Here is an 18,129-nt window from a genome sequence, read left to right as displayed (position 1 = left end):
CGAAGAACATAATAATCAAGTACCTACTTATCTAAAACACGACTAAACAAGAGTGGCAGTGAAGTGAAGAGGCTCTCTTCAAGAGGGATCATTACATCTTTATTCGGAGTATTTTTTTACCATAAACAACTTAGACAAGAGATAGTTTTTTGTCTATGGTTATTGTATTGTTTATCTTCGTAGCTGTCGCTTTTTCGTGTTAATTAATTTTATTTTATGGAAATTATACGACAGTAATCGCTCGAAATTAGGTGATATCCAGTAATGATCACATAATTTTAACTCAATGAAAAAGTTTTTTATTGTTTCCTAAAAGAAATGGCTGAGTTAATGGAATTGGAGGTTAGTTTTTAAATAATGTAATATTCTTACTACAAACGTTTACCAAAAAGTGTAATTAGATTATTTATAGCATTTAAAGAACACTGCCAACAGGCGTAGTTATCATTCTATATCTTGACGGGAATGTTTGTGCTCAGATCTTGGATATTTCATTAACATCATCAGGCAACTTCTAGACATATGTTTGTCCTATATTACCAATAGGCTACACCAAGGATCAATAGTCTCATCATCTCCTGTAGTCTACCTTCATCATCCAACTGTCAGGTATCAGTTTGTGTATAAGGGTGCATTCACACCGGCTCTGATAAAAGAGCAGATTTTCATCATGTTGGATAAAGAACCTTGAGTAATTGCAACACAATTAGCTTTTGCATGTGTGCCTGTTTTTTCAAGTTCCTATTTCAAAAATAAGTGCTATAAAGGACCCTTAACATGCTATTTATTATCCCCTCTGGTTGCTGCGCCCTTACAGGTTGTCACATTTGTAACTAATTAACTCATTACCACCTAATTCCACAATGTGACTTGCAATAAATGAATTTGAATTATTTATATAAACTGGAACACCTCCTTTATTATTTATTAATATTTTTTATTAATGGGAAATCTTTAGGGAATGCAGATCGCAAAACAATTTTAATTGTGCTCTGATTTACACAAACAAGTTGTTAATACTTATCGGTACTTACCAACATTTTTTTTTCAGGGCACATTACCTCCCGAGCCTATGAAGGCATCTGATGGGCCTGTATCTGGTGATATCATGACTGATATTGGTGAAAGTAGTAAAATATTGGTAAGACTATGTTTTTTCTTTGTTCAGACTCCCAGTATAGTTTTAATCAACAGAAATTTTTACAAATTAGTTGATTGTCAAGATTATGAGTCTACCACCATTTCACAAAGGCTCAGTCACCGAGGAGAAGAAATGGTGAAAGAAACTTGTCATGCATCTTTACAATGTTGAGCTTATTAAACATCTAGTACCATTTTAATTTTTCCAACACTTGTACGCACCTTGTACTTATTTTCATACTATTAATTTTTCATAGGAACCACTCTCCGTGGTAGATGTGAAATATGAAGACAGCAGTGATGAGGAAAGTAATGAAAAATCAAACAATAATTTCAACGAAAACAATGAGAAAAATGACGATTTCATAAAAAAGGATGAATTGAGTGACAGTGATACTGAAACACGCAGGAGTAAACGAGACAAAGATATTGTTTCGTACAAATTTGAGTATGTTTATTTTAACAACCTGACCAAAGTAAAAAACCCCAACAATAAATTTGCCTTACCTACGAATGGCTAAAGCTAAGTTTCTTAACTTAAAGGAACTTTAAGCTAATGTCGACCTTAAATATATTGCTGCCTTCTTTGACAGTATACGGGCAGAAAGAGATAGACACATATTTAATGTCGACATAAGATTAAAGTTCCTTTCTGCAACTTATCATAAAATTAAATCGAAAATCTCACGTTATATTATACACTTATAACACTCCTCTTTTCCTGTCTAGAGTTCTGAAAGACCCATACTGTGTTCTGCTTCTGTTGCTAACTGAACAAAGAAATCACTTAATTAATTTATTCTAATGGCCCGTTTTCAGATCAGACAAGCGCAAGAAAAACTTCAAGTGTTGGAAATGTAACGCGAAATTAACCTGCGGCCGCGGACTGGCCAACCATCTGCGAAAGCATGAAGTGGAAAGAGGCTTCCAGTGTGTAATGTGCAAAGATAAATTTGACAACAACATAGATTTAGTCAGACACAAGAGTAAGCATGATGACGAGGACCGCACCTACATGTGTCAAAAGTGTAAATTAGCATTTACCCACTACTGCGACTATATCCATCACATTGTCACACACCAGCAGCGTTCGTTATACAAGTGCGATGAATGCTTTTCGTATTACAAAGAGAAGCACACATTCAAAAACCATGTCTACATACATTGCGAACAGCACACGGAAGCTAAGAAAACCGCACCGAAAACACACAAATGCGGCGAGTGTGGCAAAGCGTATCCCGATTCGAAAATGTTGAAATACCACATGATGGGTCACACTGGTGTGAGGCCGTTCCAGTGTCTTTACTGCGGAAAAGGATTCCGAACCGATGTACAGCGGAAGACGCACACGAGAATTCACACAAACGAACGACCGTTCGTCTGCAAACACTGCCATTTAGGATACAAGCAGTCGACCGACTTGAAGAAGCACTCATGTAAAGTTGTTAAGAAAGAGAAGATATTCGAGTGTGAACTCTGTGATAAGAAATTCAAGTTGCAACTTTCTTTGGCAACACACATGTTGATTCACAGTGACTTTAGGCCATATCCGTGTAAGCTATGCGACCATGCGGCCTTGACGGCGGGGGCGTTGAAATCGCATGTTATACATAAGCATACGACTGAGACGCCGTTTCGGTGCGAAACTTGCGACATTGGTTTTAAATACTCGAAGGATTTAAGTAGACATTACGAGTCGAAACGGCATAAGTTGAACACGTTGAATCGTTGATTTTGAAACGATTCTTCGTTGTACTGTAACATTGGTGGTGGGTGACCGATTTCATGGCACAGAAACATTGTATAATCCTGTAGTTTTAAGTAAATAAACTTACGTTACTTTGAGGTATGATTAATTAAATTGTTGATTCGGTTCATTAAAATAAGTATTGTACGTATTTTAAAGTAGATTTTGTACTTCTGATTTATTAGGATTAAATAAAATCGTTTCCATCTCACTTATTTTTTTGTTCTGCCTCACGGACGTTCCTTATTGTTTATTAAAGGGCTACACCATCATTATTATCATGAGGTATGTTTTGAACCCATCTTGGTTATGAATAGAATTAGAAGTCTGGATTTTTTTGATGTTGATTCGTTGGTTACCTTATTTTCCTTGAACCCAAATATAGCTTTCCGTATAAGCTTTCGGTTGTCTGATGTGCCTGAAGAATGGGAGACTATTACATTGAGGAACGTACATAAATTGAGTGAAACTGTAGCACCATCATTACGTGCGCATGGCGTGACATAGAATCTAATCTTGATGCCGATATCGCGTGGATATTTTAACGTGATGTCGTTATTATTCTGAGCGAAACTAATACAACCATAAAGTAGATTTTCTATTTTTCGCACATCGTTTGTCTGTGACAAAAAACATAGGCTGTCAAAACTGACAGCTGACAGTGACAGCTTATATTTTGGTGAAAGCACGGACGTCATCGGGTGTCTACAAAAATATTAATTTACAAACAAAATACCGGAATTATTTCTGCAACTACAGGTATAAACCTTTAATTAATTTAATTTACATTGCTCAATGTGTATATTTTTATGTTTAAGCATGTAAATTTCTAACCAGCGGCTGCATTGTTATTAAAAATATATTTATCGATCGAGACTATCTCAGTCAGATTTAGGCCAAGTAGATTTTAGCCGAAAAAAACTTGATAATATTCTATAAAAGTCCTTTAAAGTCATTCATAATGTTAAAATTGGCTTCAGGGACAAGTATTATCCTAACTTGTCTTAGTTAAAACGAATATACGCCCACCTTCTTTGTTCAGTTAAAATATTGCTAAAGTTCTGAGTCAGAATTCAGAATAAACATAAGCATAATTAAATTATCTGATAACCTCACTGACTTGAGCCTCAGACTCTTTACAATACAAATATCTTGGGCATTGTCACACAAATAGCTTATTACAATGACAATAGAACTGATTTTCAATTTAAATACACATTATTGTCTTGATAAACAAGGCATTGCTGGCATTTAGATATCGAAAACAGTATACTTTATATACTTTTCATGTACTTACATAATATTTCTTTGATTAGCATAAACTGTGCAGGGATAACGGAGGTGTAAGCAATTTTTATCCATTGTTAAAAAAAACATATTTACTTAGTTTTTTTAATTCAATATGTCTACACTACCTAGTGATGATAAACTAGAACAATTGTAGGGTTTGTCACCTTGTCAACTTGTGAAAGGATTTTTGGGAGCAACTCATTGTGATATACTGTCAATATAAGTTGTAATTTTCAGGATGCATACTTTTTAGGAACAAGACAGTACTGTAAGGACATTCATAAGATGAAAACACTCTGTCTGCTGAAAAGGATACAATTTCTCTGTCCAAAACAAAATAATTTTATTTATCTATTTTCTCCCTCTAATCCGAAGTGAGCATGGCAAGTGTGAGCAGCTCAGCGGTCCTGGAGCTCAAGGACGAGGAGGACACGGACGCGGAGACGCTGGCCGACACACCCGGGGAGGTCACCTCTGCGCCGCTTATTATGGAGCATGGATATGATATTGCTGTGAAGGTTTGTTAGTCTTGCTATTGTTGTTGTTATTAATAAACTTATAATATGAATTTAAAAAAAATAAACACATCTTAAACTATGTTACAAAGCAAGGGTAAATTGGTTGTCTTATTGCTAAAAGCTATCTCTTCCAGGCAACCATTGAATGAATGAAAGAAATATGGAGTAAATGAGGAAAGCATATTGCATTTAAATAAAAGTACTAAGTAGATATGTTTTTTCAGGTGTAGTTAGAGGTGACTTGTAAGCCTCCCTTTCTGCTGTACATTTGTACTTATGTGATAGGTCAGTGTTTTAAGTGATCATAAGCTGACCAATTTAGTCAAGTTAGTAGTGGGGCTGATGATGATAATGTCAGCACACTATCTTAAAAGCTTCCATCATTCTTCTTATTGTGTTTGTAAAAATCAAGAAAGACAAGCTATACTACCTTTTGTCACATTAACATCAGTGGTCTGATAGATTATTATCAGGAGACTCTCCCCCTTCTATCATGAAACACCTATGCATCAATCTGTGTATCACAAATATACAATTCCAACCTCTATGTTATCTTCTATTTGTTGTTATTTGTCATGTATTTCATGTTGTTTGTGTGCAATAAAGTATTATCTATCTATCTATCTATCCTCCACAGGTAGACGCCCCCATGAAGCAACTTTCCACACTAGAAACCTTCGTGACGTACCGCGTGCGCTGCGTGTGCGCGCGCTGGCCCGCGCCGCCCGCCGTGCGCCGCCGGTACAACCACTTCAAGGTACAGTGTGCGTGTGAGACACCCGTCCCCCCTAGTGAGACACCCGTCCCCCTTATTGAGACACCCGTCCCCCCTAGTGAGACACCCGTCTCCCTAGTGAGACACCCGTCCCCCCTAGTGAGACACCCGTCCCCCCTAGTGAGACACCCGTCCCCCCTAGTGAGACACCCGTCCCCCCTAGTGAGACACCCGTCCCCCCTAGTGAGACACCCGCCCCCTAGACACACGTGTGAGACACCCGTCCCCCCTAGTGAGACACCCGTCCCCCCTAGTGAGACACCCGCCCCCTAGACACACGTGTGAGACACCCGTCCCCCCTAGTGAGAGACCCGCCCCCTAGACACACGTGTGAGACACCCGTCCCCCCTAGTGAGACACCCGTCCCCCCTAGTGAGACACCCGCCCCCTAGACACACGTGTGAGACACCCGTCCCCCCTAGTGAGACACCCGTCCCCCCTAGACACACGAGTGACGTACCGCGTGCGCTGCGTGTGCCGCTCGCCGTGCGCCGGCGGTACAACCACTTCAAGGTACAGTATGAGGCAGAGAAATCTGACCCCTCTCAGAAGCATTACTACTATGTTCTTTCTCAGGGTCTAGATCGTATGTACTTATACCAAATTTCATTCAAATCCGTTCAGTAGTTTTGCTGTGAAAGAGTAACAGACAGACAGATAGACACAGTTACTTTCGCATTTAAAATATTAGTTAGTAAAGTTAGTATTAGAGGACCCGGATTTTTTATATACTTTTATTTTTCCATGTTTTGTAACTGGAAGTGACATCACATATTTTGCTCTGTTTAGATTTTATTCAAAGGACTAGTCACGAAAAAAATAAAACATAAAAGACACTGACGAGTGAAATAAACCTTGTTTATTTATCGAACATCACCGACAAGATCAAGCTGATCAAGATTTCATGCAAACTGCCAAAGTGTCAAAAAAAAGTGTCTTGTTTTTTTTTTGTTTTTATAACAATGATGAAGAGTTCCAATCTCACTTTCGTCTCCCCAGGAGCTCCACTCGCGCCTGGCAGCCTCCCACCTGTGGCTGGCGCCGCCCCCCCTCCCCCCGCTGCACTCGGCGCGCCAGCAGCTCGACAGATACTCGCGCGGCTTCGTACAGACGCGCGCGCTCGCACTACACGCCTTCTTAGGTGAGTGCCGCTGTACAAGTGCCGGCGACCACCGCTAGATGGCGGTGTAGCGTGATAGTGTCTATAGCGAGCGGTAGATGGCGCTGGAGCTGAATTGTGTAAAAAAATATGGAAATTCGGAACTAAAGGTGTCTAAATTGCAGTATTATTAAGTACAATAGAAACGCTTCTAAACGTGTTACGATCCAAAAAACGTTGTTGAATGGGTGTCTAAATTAACATTTGACACATTTTAAGAGCGTTTAGTAGCTAAAGACACCGTTTAATATGTGTCTAAATTTTGAAGCATTCTATGAATGTGTCTTAAAAAAGCATCGTGTCACTATCTACCTAATGAATCCAACACAAACCCGTCCCCGTGGCGCAACTCCCTTGCGGGGTAGGCAGAGGTGCATTGCTACACCCACTTTTCGACAGAGTGTTATGTTAGTCCCAATGTTATAGGGGGCGGGCCTATTGCCATTTTACGGGCACATCCAAGACCCGAGAACAAATATCTGTGTTTAAACAAATATCTGCCCCAGCCGGGAATCGAACCCGGGACCTTCGGCTCAGTAGTCAGGGTCACTAACCACTACGCCATTCGGTCGTCTAGTCAGGGTCACTAACCATTATAGATAAGTAATTTATGATAATGTTTTTAATTTCAGATCGTGTAGCGAAACATCCAATCCTGACGCACAGCGAAGACTTCAGAATATTCCTCACAACGCCAGACGAAGAAATCGACAAGGTTCGTTCATCAGAAGTGGTATAAAACAGTATCCATGTCAAATCCATTGAAAAGATGTGTCTGGAGTATCTTGCTCCCGTTCTTCTCGTAGAATATATTCTATTCTATTCTCATCATGCTCTTATAAGAGCAGAATGAGGAGTAGTTTTTAGTTTACTTTCATAAGGAATGTTTTACATTTTGCAACGAATAAAACTAATTTATTTTTATTTCCTCCAAAGTTAAAGTCATAAAACATTTTATTATACCTCGTTCCAGCTAGTATGATTCCTGGTTAACAGGTGTCAATTTTCAAAACTTTGCACAAATACTATTTAGAAATCTCTATCAATTACATAACGTCACAAGGATCATATTAGTTGAAACGAGGTATAAAATTACCTATAGCGTTTACAACTTCTCTCGGTATTGACTAATTATTGTACATTTGCAGGTGTTCAAGAGTGAGAACAGTGCCATGAACCTGTGGGGTTTAAGCGCCGCGCTGTGGGACAGCGGCAGCAGCGACGCGAAACCTGTCAATGGAGCCAGGTAGATAATATAGTTAAAAGTTTAATGTAACTTCACTTTGATTAACAATATACGAACGAGATGGAACAATATATGTCACCTACAAAAACAAAGTAAAAAACTGATCGCATTTTATTTACTGTGAAAAAACTTCAAGTTTCACCTAATGACAACCATTGTACCTACCAATCTCAGACCAACTACAAATAGACTCGCAATCGCCGTGTGCACTATTCTCTTTCTCACTCAAAACATAGATGTTGCCGACAAAAAAATAAAACCTAAATATGGGGAAATTTAACTTATCATAATAACAAAAACAAAACTTGAGTATATCGTCGGTTGATAGGAAAAAGACACTAAAGGCCAATGCCGGACACAATGCCGGAGTCCCGCAAGGTGGCGTCTTATCTCCACTTCTTTTCGCCCTATTCATTAACGGCATATCCCAAAGCATTTCATGTTCCTACCACTTGTATGCCGATGACCTTCAAATATATTGTCAATCACCTCCACAAGAACTGCACAATGCAATATCTAGGATGAACTGTGACCTCAACAATATCTCTGACTGGAGCAAGTGCCATGGTCTAAAGGTCAACCCTACGAAGACCCAAGTCGTATTGGTTGGCAGTTCGAGGCTGAAATCTAAAATAGACTGGCTTCAGCTACCCCTCATTGCTTTCGATGGCGTTACGATTCCTTTTGCTGACAAGGTCAAGAATCTAGGCATCTTTATCGACAGTAATCTGACTTGGGCGCCACAGATCGGTGAAGTCAGTCGGAAAATTTTCGCATCATCCGCCAGTTTGAGAAGACTGCGTAATTTTCTGCCTACCGCTACCAAAATCTCGCTTGCACAAACTCTTCTACTTCCGATCCTCGACTACGCTGACGCCTGCTATTCAGATATCACAGAGGAGCAACTTAATAAGCTTGAGCGCCTTCAAAACTTTTGCATACGTTTCATATTTGGTTTACGCAAATTTGATCACATATCTGAATACCGCACTAAGCTCAAGTGGCTCCCAATCCGCCTTCGCCGGAATGCTCATATTCTCTCCTTACTCTACTCTGTGCTGTTCAATCCCTCAACACCGGCGTACCTTAAAGAGCGCTTCGTTTTTAAACTTCACGCAGACAACAGGCCGATGAGATCCTCACAAAGGCTTTTGTTGGAGCTTCCAACGCACACCTCTGAGTTTTATGGCAACTCCTTCACAGTAACCGCCATACGGCTGTGGAACTCACTGCCATTGGAAATCCGTTGTGCAAAATCAGCTTTTGCTTTCAAAAGACAAGTAAAGGAATATTATCTGTCCATCATTTAATAGTACCTACCTACGTATAAATCTTTATATAAGTATATGGTATGTATGTATATATATAAGTATCTATTATATTTGTATGTATGTATCTAAGTATTTATTATTAAAACATAAAAAATATCACTAGTATTTAAATGCAATACGTGTACACCTTCCTCTTCTACTCAATAAGTCTCTCATTCACCCAAAGGTTGCCTGGAAGAGATCGCTTTTAGCGATAAGGCCGCCTATTGTGCTTACTCCTTTTGTAATTTAATGTATGTTGTGTGTTTTGTTCAATAAAGTTATATTGTATTGTATTGTATTGTATTGTAAAGGCTAATTTTTCAATAGCCAGATAAAAGTTTTGCTGGGAAATAATTTTGATGCTGTTGCGTCTCAATGTTTCTCAATGTTTGTATTACCCAGATAACATTTATCTGAATATTGAAAAATCAGCCTTAGTGAGTTTTTCCTGTCAACCGACGATATAAAAAAAAACTTTACTCATACTTATTTGATTTCAATATAATTATTTAATATACACAAACTGAGTGGATTGTATGATTTATTGTCTTCGTCCAATCGAAACAATCCTCTTCAAAATGTGCCGAACACAATTTTTGTATGTTTCTTTGGTTCCCAATTTGTGCGACCGGTAATGTCTATCCATTTTCTTGATATATTTTTTTCTGTCGGAAACCTATGAAGCAGAGATAAATGGATGAGCATGAGCATTATAACTGTGGGCCAAATATGTGATGGGGTTTTTTTATAGGAAACACGTATTTCGTATCAATACAATAAACTTTATATTATACAGAAGAAATCACACATAGAAGAAAAAAACGAAACGAACGTTTCCTCACAATGAGAGGCACCTCATTTGAAACATTAGAATGACTTCTACCAAATACAATCTTCACAAAAACCGAATTCGTGCGCCCCATTTGTAAACCCAACCCGAGTCCGTTACAATTTCTAGTATTTTCTTTGCATACTATAATATTTGTGGGTAAAATAAATTTTCAATAACTTGCAACACCATGTGATTTGTTATGATATGGTACCTCGTAATTTTTACTTAAAACTGATACTAAAAGACCTTACAGCATTAAAATTAGTATCGTTTTATATTAAAATCGAGCCAATAGATAGTACTATGATGAATGTAAGCTTGTTAAACTTGATAGTATCTACTTACATGTGAAAATATATCTCATCCATCATTCCATCGTGTTTTCGTTCAATATGCTCTATACAACCGAACAAAATCCACCCACCCATGTCACACACTCGTTAAGTGATGATAATAGTCTAATAAACTTAATAAACACCCACAAATCACTAGCAAATCAAAAATAAATAGCATTTAGAAAATTTTGTTGTAACTGTCAGCCTTTGTTTGGCTCACTGATTCTTTGTTTCATTGTTTGGCACAGAGAACTGACGTAAACAGGCGCCACAGCAAAAAGGACAAAAAACATTTACAGCTTAACGTTTCTTTCTTACGCTTAATGTAGCTAAGCGTCTCTTTTTCGCAATGTCACAACTGTCACGATTATACCCCTGTGCTACCAATGAATTAAGTCGCAAATTTTCAAACCGAACAAATTCAAAATAAGAGCTCAGTAGTGGTAGAAGTGGGGTGTCGAGACGTTTCATTTGCACTGACACTCCGTCTAGTACGTATATTGTTAATCTATGTAACTTTTTTCTTCTAATAATATGCGTCCACCGCAAACTATGCACTATGTAGGAAAAACTGGCTCAACTATGCGAACTTACTTAGTTTAGCCGGCAGTGGATATTCTACTTATACATTGTTAATTGCTTATGTTCGGTGGTGGTAACTCCACTGAGCTGAACCCTATATTACGTTTATTTATTTATTTATTTAAACACTTTATTGTACACAGACACATAATATAAATACACAACAATTGAAAAAAAAACAGTAAAAGCATACAATGGCGGGCTTATTGCCAAAAAGCAATTTCTTCCAGCCAACCTTTGTTGGTGGATAAAAGAGTTACTTACGAGCTATTTAGTTACAGGTACAATATCAATACTAATTTAATCGTTTATGTTTCCAGAGTAAAAGACCCCGAGTTCTCAGCGGCCTCTGACTACCTGCAGTCGTTACAACACAAGCTCACGGCGCTGTGTGCGTTGACTACCAAGCTGTATAAGGGATCCGCGGCGCTGGCCACCGAGTATAAAGGGTGAGTTTACTGTTAATACAGGATGTTATAAAAACGAGGACAAAATTTTGTGTTCAGACGATTTTTGTTTGATGATAAGGCGATGATGGTGGTGCTTACTCTGAAAAGAGCTGACTTTAATAGCAATTTTGGATATTTTTTGTGACAAAGCACATTGGATTGGAAGTCTTAAAAATGCTTATTCCAAATTATATCGGTCGATATTTCATACAAGAATTAAAATTACCTCTTATTTGGAGTTCCCGTGAGAAATTCGCGTTTACTCGCCACTACAACGCATTCTGCACGCGTAGCACAGTATGGCTGGGACAAGATACATGTAAATGACAGCTAGTTGCAACAAATTGTGTGATACCAGTTGTCCTCACAAACGCTAACATGGCCAACACGAAATAATCACTACAAGATGTGAGTTACAATTTTGACAGCGAGATTGGAAGATTTGTCTTATTTCCTAACATGGGTGTACCAATTTGTCCACACATGTCTCAGTTTGACATTTGTTTAGGTAGCATTTTATCACTCAAGTTCGAAGGTGGTGATAACATGTGACACAAATTATTATTTGTTTAGTTTTTGTTAATTTCATCCTTGCTCTACAAGAAGAGATGCAGGAAAGGAAAATTACTATGATACTTATAGGGAGGATGATCCGGGACTCTAATAACCCGTTGAAAATGCTTTAAAAACAACATTTGTCAAAACACACATCCTCTTTTTTATTTGACTAAAATTATAATAATTACCTATATTATATGTAGGTAGCGGTGGTAGCTCAGACGGGTAAGCGCCCGCCCCTCATGGAAGAGATGCGGGTTCAAATCTCGTCGCTTACATGTGCAAATAAGTTAGATAGATAGACATTAATTTGTTCCACTCAAACATAACACATAACTACAACAAATGATATAGGTACAGTTAAATGAAGAGGCGAAATGTGTGTGGTGAAACAGACCAAAAGGGAAGCATCTCAGCGCATATGTTTGCCCCTTTGATTATATTTGCCCTTAGGAACAAACCACTGATTTTCAGTTGCCTCCCATATAGTTTAAGTTTGCCTATTCACGTCAAAGTATGTAGTTAATAAAGTGGCTAATTGAATAGTTTGAATGATAGATGTGGAGTTCACAAAATGTAAATCATATACATTGAATAGGTCCGGCACACCGGGCAGTCAGCGACTGATGCTATGATGACTGGTGTGTCCTTTCACCACAGCGACAAACTCTAGTCAGGCTTTATTATTTATCAACAACACACTAACTAGAATTAAGTGGCTAATTGAATAGTTTGAATGTTAAATGTGGAGTTCAAGAAATGTAAATCATATAAACTGTACATTGAATAAGTCCGGCACACCGGGCAGTCAGCGACTGATGCTAATCCTTTCTCCACAGAGCGACAAGACAGAGCCCTAGTCAGGCTTTATTATTTATCAACAACACACTAACTAGGTAAAATCTGTAAGTAGGTATGCTTGCATGTACAGCAAAATTAAATGGTTACAAAAATATCATATCTTCTTTAGGTAAGTAAAACATTTATTAAACTTATACATAATAAATAAATTATAAAAAATATAAGTACTATTTACACACTATAACAGCATATTGGGTATTCTTAGTTATTAACTCTCACAATAATCATTTCAAACTTGGCCTATCAGTCATCAAATTGCTATATTTTCAACGACGATATCGGTCGATATTTCATACCAGAATTCAAATGACCTATTATTTAGGGTTCCCGTGACAAATTTGCGTCACTACTCGATTGGTTAAAAACTCGTACCCTGCATTCTGTATGTATTTCATTTTCATTTCATTTCATACCCTCTACAGAATGACAAACGCGTGTTCAACCTGGGCCTCCTCCGAACGCTCCTCTGTCTCCCTGGCACTCACCGGTGCGGCGCGGGGCGCGGGGGGCGCGGGGGCGCCTCTTAATACTGGGTGTCCTAAAGATGAGGACAAATAGACGATTGTAGTTTGATGATAAGACAATAAAAGTAGTGCTGTTATATTCAAATTACCTATTATTTAGTGATCCCGAGAGAAATTTGTTTTTTTTTTGATTTTTGAGATTTACCTATAAGTCGTATTTCAGTAAAATTTCCTTATTCCTATGAAATAACCCAACAGAATGACAAACGCGTGTTCAACGTGGGCCTCCTCTGAACGCTCCTCCGTATCTCTGGCCCTGACCGGCGCGGCGCGGGGCGCGGGGGGCGCGGCGGCGGCGCGGGGGCGGCCCGCGGTCACCCACAGAGCTCTACTGCCGATGCTGGCGGCGTATGCGGCGGCGCATGCGCAGAAGATACGGCAGAGGGATGCGGCTCATGGTGAGTGTGATGTGTACGGATTTAAATATGAGATGGTGGTAAAAGTTTTCGGTATAATCTGGAGGAATTTAGTAGTTAAATGGCATAATATAGTAGAGTCGAGGCGCATAAAGCATACATATTATATATGCTGTCGCCAACCTTCAATGAATACAGCAAAGGGAAGCGGTAATACGATGCGGTGCAATAAGTGCAGATGTAAGATTGCAACCCGCGTTAGCCCATAGAGCTCTATTGCCGATGCTGGCGGCGTATGCGGCGGCTCACGGGCAGAAGATTAGGCAGAGAGATGCCGCGCATGGTGAGTGTGAAACATGCAATTGTAAATTTGCTGTTGAATCAAGGGAATTTGTAGTTGATTGGAATAATATTATTAGGCTTGCAGCATATAGTGTAGATAAATATGCTGCGGCTAATTTGTAGAAGATAGGGAAACGGCGCATGGTGAGTGTGAAAAATGCTGGTAAGAGTTTGCGGTTTAAAGTGGGATACGTGTGGATTTCAATTTGTGAAGGTGGTAAAAGTATTGCGGTTGAAATTAGGCAAGTGATAGGTAGATGTTAGATATAATGGAAGTAGCAGTTGCGCCGGATATAGCATACTACATATCACGGCTAACATAAATACAGCATAGGGAAGCTTTACATGCTCAATGCCATAAGTGCGGATGTAAGATTGCAATCCGCGCTAGCACATAGGGCGCTGCTGCCGATGCTGGCGGCGTATGCGGCGGCGCATGCGCGGAAGATATGGCAGAGAGATGCGGCGCATGGTGAGTGATGTTTGCGGGTTTGAATTTGTGGTTGAATCTAGGGAAATTTTAGTGTAGTTGGTTGGAATAATATTATTAGTCACGCAGCATAGATTGTAATCTGCATAAGATACGGCAAGGGATGCGGCGCATGGTGAGTGTGATTTGTGCAGGATTGAATTTAGGATTGCATTTTGAAATTACTGTGGAGAAATTAAATTGGTATTGAAATTATCTTAATAAGTAGATAATGGACAACATTTCAAAAAACTAAAGCTGCTATAAATCGAAAACCATTTCGAGATTTAGCTCTAAAGGCCACAAAAAAAATGTTTTTCTATTTTTTGGATGTATCATTTTCGAGAAAATCATGAAATAGTAAATAAGTGCTGATGACATCATGCATCAGGTGCGATGCGTTTTGATGATCAAAGCCTATAGATTTTAAAACAAAGTAACTGTCACTTTCATTTTTGATTGACGTTGACGTTTTATCGTGACGTTGTTGTTTATTTGGGTCATTTTCATAAATTCTGTTCCGACACTTTCTGACAATTTTTTTAATTTATCATATAAAATGGTTAGTACATATTAAGAGATGACCTCTATATAATATGTCCCAGAGCATGCCACCGCCTACACAGCTTAAAAAATGCTTCTGCTTATTTTTTTACATGATAAGTATCATCAGAAATATCAATGTCATTTGAAAATGACCCATTTGTTGGTTGGCATGTAAACAAAGTTTAAATGACACTTGTCAGTGTCATTTATGTTTTTTTTCGAGACTACGGCAATAGACAAAAATAAAAATTGAGCCTAATATGTAACGTCACTTCCGGTTTTAAAATAATTAACTTCAAAGTTAAAAATAGCATGCAAAAATTAATGTATATACAAAATAAAAAAATACGGGTCCTCTAATTTTTTAAAAACTTTCCGAATAGCTAATAAAAATATAGGGTAAAGAAAATGAAATGTTGTCCATTTATATGCACGATGGGGTTTCTTGTCAAAGCGATCGATCTGCAAGAAATACGGCAAAAGAAAGCGGCACATAGTTAATGCAATAAGTGCAGATGTGGAATTGTAATGTGTACGAGTGCGCTAAATGTGTTTTAAAATTTTGAAGTAGCCTCCCTTTGGTCTACTCGCTTAAATTATTTGATATAGGATTGGGAAAGCCTGTTCCGTTTCCTGAAAGGTTCCTGCAGTTGTGATGAAGAAGTTATTTTTTTTAATAATTATATTTAACTATAATCTAAAATGATTTATTTATTTCCTACAGCGGCCTACGTGTCCGGTGCAAACTCCACAGACGAGATGCATAATAAGTAAGATATTATTCACTTACATTCTTTTAAAATGCTTAATGCACTTATTTTATAAAACATCACTAAGAACTCTGTAATAAAACCTCCTTTAAACCAGCCTAACCAGTGAGACTATCGAACTTATAAAATCAATTTCATCGATCGATGTAATAATACTGTAAAATCAGGAATTCAATTGTTATGTTTTCACTCAATCATATTTATAATATAATTATTTTACAGGTTAGAACAGGCATCAGAAGCCCTGCGTTCGGAACTCAGTGACTGGAACCAAAAAACCCGATCAGACATCAAATCAATCCTTCTAGACTTAGCCGAAAAACAGGTCATAATGCACCAACAAACCCTAATGGGCTGGGAGCATGCATTGAACCAAGCCACGGAATCTAACGAAGGGTTATTTAAAACAGTCTCAAAAACAGCCGTACAAAACTTGTCACCTACAAAAGCACACATGCAATTCGAAGAACCATCTATCGCCACAGAGAAAGACCTAGAAGACCTAGACATCGAGAACGATAGCAACGACGGCTCAGACTTCCAAGACCTAAATTCTAGAGCCAATGAAGAAAATCTACCCACAGGTGTCGAATCTGCAGTCCTAGATTTGAGTGAAAGTTACAGTGATGTGGAAAATGCGAAACTAAAAACGGATTCGTTGGATGGGAAAAAGGATGACAGTTTGACAGATGAAGTGTCAAAGTTGGAGGACATGTCAAAGTTGGATTTGACAGGTGTCAGTGTGACGTCAGATCCGCTGCAAGAGTTTGCTGACGTCGATTTGACGGATGCTTCGTGATTGTGTGACACGTTGTTTGTTAATATACTGAAAGAACTGTAAAGACTTGTAAAATAATATACATATAACTACATAATTAATTTTTGGTATCAAATTTAGCCAACTCCACTCTAGGTTAGGGCTGATTTTTCAATGGTATAATTCTGATGCTGTCGCGTTTGAATGTTTGTATTAAGCACACAGAGCTTGTATGACCGTAACAATGTAAATTATTCAAAAATCAGTACTAAATTAGAACGAAGTTAGCTGATATTGATACGAAACTATTCACATATTATTAGGTATCGATTTTGAAGTCACAAAATTTAATTTTACCAATGTCATTTTGACAGTGGACAATGAAATGTATTTCAACACTCGAAGTATCGAACTTTTAACAAATATCAGCTTTTGACAGTGGTAAATTTATATTTGGTACCTTCATAATCACTATCGTTATTATTATAGTTTACCAAAGTTAAAACCCCCAATTGAAATCAACTTTGTAAATTTTTTAACCATTAAGATGCCGTAATAAAGTGTTTCTATGTATTTCTATGTACTGAAATACATAGAGATATTACATAGATAAAAATTATGTTACAAAATGATTGTAGGCATTTAGGTGCCTTTTGTACAAACCAGATATTATTTCAAAAGATCTCATAGTTTTTGTTATTCGTTAACAGAGTATTTACAAGGGTGAATTTTGTAAGTGACCGACCCCAAGACAGAGGTCGATGAGACACACTAACTGCCAGTTTCTATATCTCTATCTATCCATAACGGGTAGTTACTTTCATACGATTTTGACATATTCAAAAGTAACAATCTGTCAGAATCGTATGAAAGTAACTACCAGTTATAGATAGATAGAGTTATAGAAACTGGCAGTAAGCAGACCTGCCTTCTGGTAGATCATTCATAAATTCACCTGAAGTTTTTTTATATTAAGTTTCCAGATCATAAATACAGGGTGTTGCAAAAAGGGTATACTAAGCCGAAACGTACATGTGCAGCATGGTATATCTGAGCCCGAAACTGAAATCAGAATTTCAAAATTGGCGAAAATAAATATCTCCATAGTAAAAAGTCGCGTGACCAACAAAGTTTCTATATTTTATACCCTTTTTGCAGCACCCTGTATAACTGGCCATTTTCATGCATAATACTAAGCTGTCGATATTATAAATAGCATAAGCCTTTACTTATGTATGTACTTACTTACATACTGGTGTATCTGTATATAATGTACTTATTTTATTAGTGTATTTTAGTTTTACTTACCTACCTGATAATACAGGGTGATGATGTTTGCTATCCCTTTTTTAACATCCTGTATAAGTCAGCCCAGTTTGGAGATTTTTAGTTATAACGAATGGTCAATATCGGCGTAAAGATAGATATAATGATCAGCCTAGTTGGTTAGGTGGGCTTATCGCCAAAAAGGCATATCCAGCCGACACTTAGTGGATGTATAAATACGCTAAACAACAAAATTTAATCAGTATAAATTACAGTGAGAAGTTGAATCGAGTT

The 18,129-nt window shown here is 38.0% G+C and overlaps 2 protein-coding genes across 2 annotated transcripts; both read left to right on the top strand.

Moving 5' to 3' along the window:
• The first annotated feature begins 318 nt into the window (after positions 1 to 318).
• On the top strand, positions 319 to 3,042 carry LOC105385875 (zinc finger protein 501-like). Its single transcript, XM_048629717.1, has 4 exons — positions 319 to 342; positions 1,052 to 1,141; positions 1,398 to 1,588; positions 1,960 to 3,042. Exons 1-4 carry the CDS (start codon positions 319 to 321, stop codon positions 2,870 to 2,872), a joined length of 1,218 nt encoding a protein of 405 aa, XP_048485674.1. The 3' UTR covers positions 2,873 to 3,042.
• Positions 3,043 to 3,511: 469 nt separating this feature from the next.
• On the top strand, positions 3,512 to 17,344 carry LOC105386810 (sorting nexin-7). Its single transcript, XM_048629697.1, has 10 exons — positions 3,512 to 3,646; positions 4,553 to 4,695; positions 5,333 to 5,452; positions 6,470 to 6,611; positions 7,262 to 7,344; positions 7,778 to 7,875; positions 11,258 to 11,386; positions 13,528 to 13,727; positions 15,767 to 15,812; positions 16,035 to 17,344. Exons 2-10 carry the CDS (start codon positions 4,558 to 4,560, stop codon positions 16,609 to 16,611), a joined length of 1,533 nt encoding a protein of 510 aa, XP_048485654.1. The 5' UTR covers positions 3,512 to 3,646; positions 4,553 to 4,557; the 3' UTR covers positions 16,612 to 17,344.
• The last annotated feature ends 785 nt before the right edge of the window (positions 17,345 to 18,129 follow it).

Source organism: Plutella xylostella, chromosome 24, assembly GCF_932276165.1.
Source record: "Plutella xylostella chromosome 24, ilPluXylo3.1, whole genome shotgun sequence".
Classification (NCBI taxonomy): Eukaryota; Metazoa; Arthropoda; class Insecta; order Lepidoptera; family Plutellidae; genus Plutella; species Plutella xylostella.
Note: the sequence above shows the minus strand (reverse complement) of the source record. Positions and strands in the feature narration are given on the sequence as shown.

Excerpts from the sequence above, each read along its gene's own strand:
- LOC105385875 (XM_048629717.1), top strand. The coding sequence starts at position 319 with ATGGCTGAGTTAATGGAATTGGAG. Across the intron at positions 343-1,051 it reads CTGAGTTAATGGAATTGGAG|GGCACATTACCTCCCGAGCC; the intron begins GTTAGTTTTTAA and ends TTTTTTTTTCAG. Across the intron at positions 1,142-1,397 it reads GTGAAAGTAGTAAAATATTG|GAACCACTCTCCGTGGTAGA; the intron begins GTAAGACTATGT and ends AATTTTTCATAG.
- LOC105386810 (XM_048629697.1), top strand. The coding sequence starts at position 4,558 with ATGGCAAGTGTGAGCAGCTCAGCGGTCCTGGAGCTCAAGGACGAGGAG. Across the intron at positions 6,612-7,261 it reads CGCACTACACGCCTTCTTAG|ATCGTGTAGCGAAACATCCA; the intron begins GTGAGTGCCGCT and ends TTTTAATTTCAG. Across the intron at positions 11,387-13,527 it reads CTGGCCACCGAGTATAAAGG|AATGACAAACGCGTGTTCAA; the intron begins GTGAGTTTACTG and ends ATAACCCAACAG.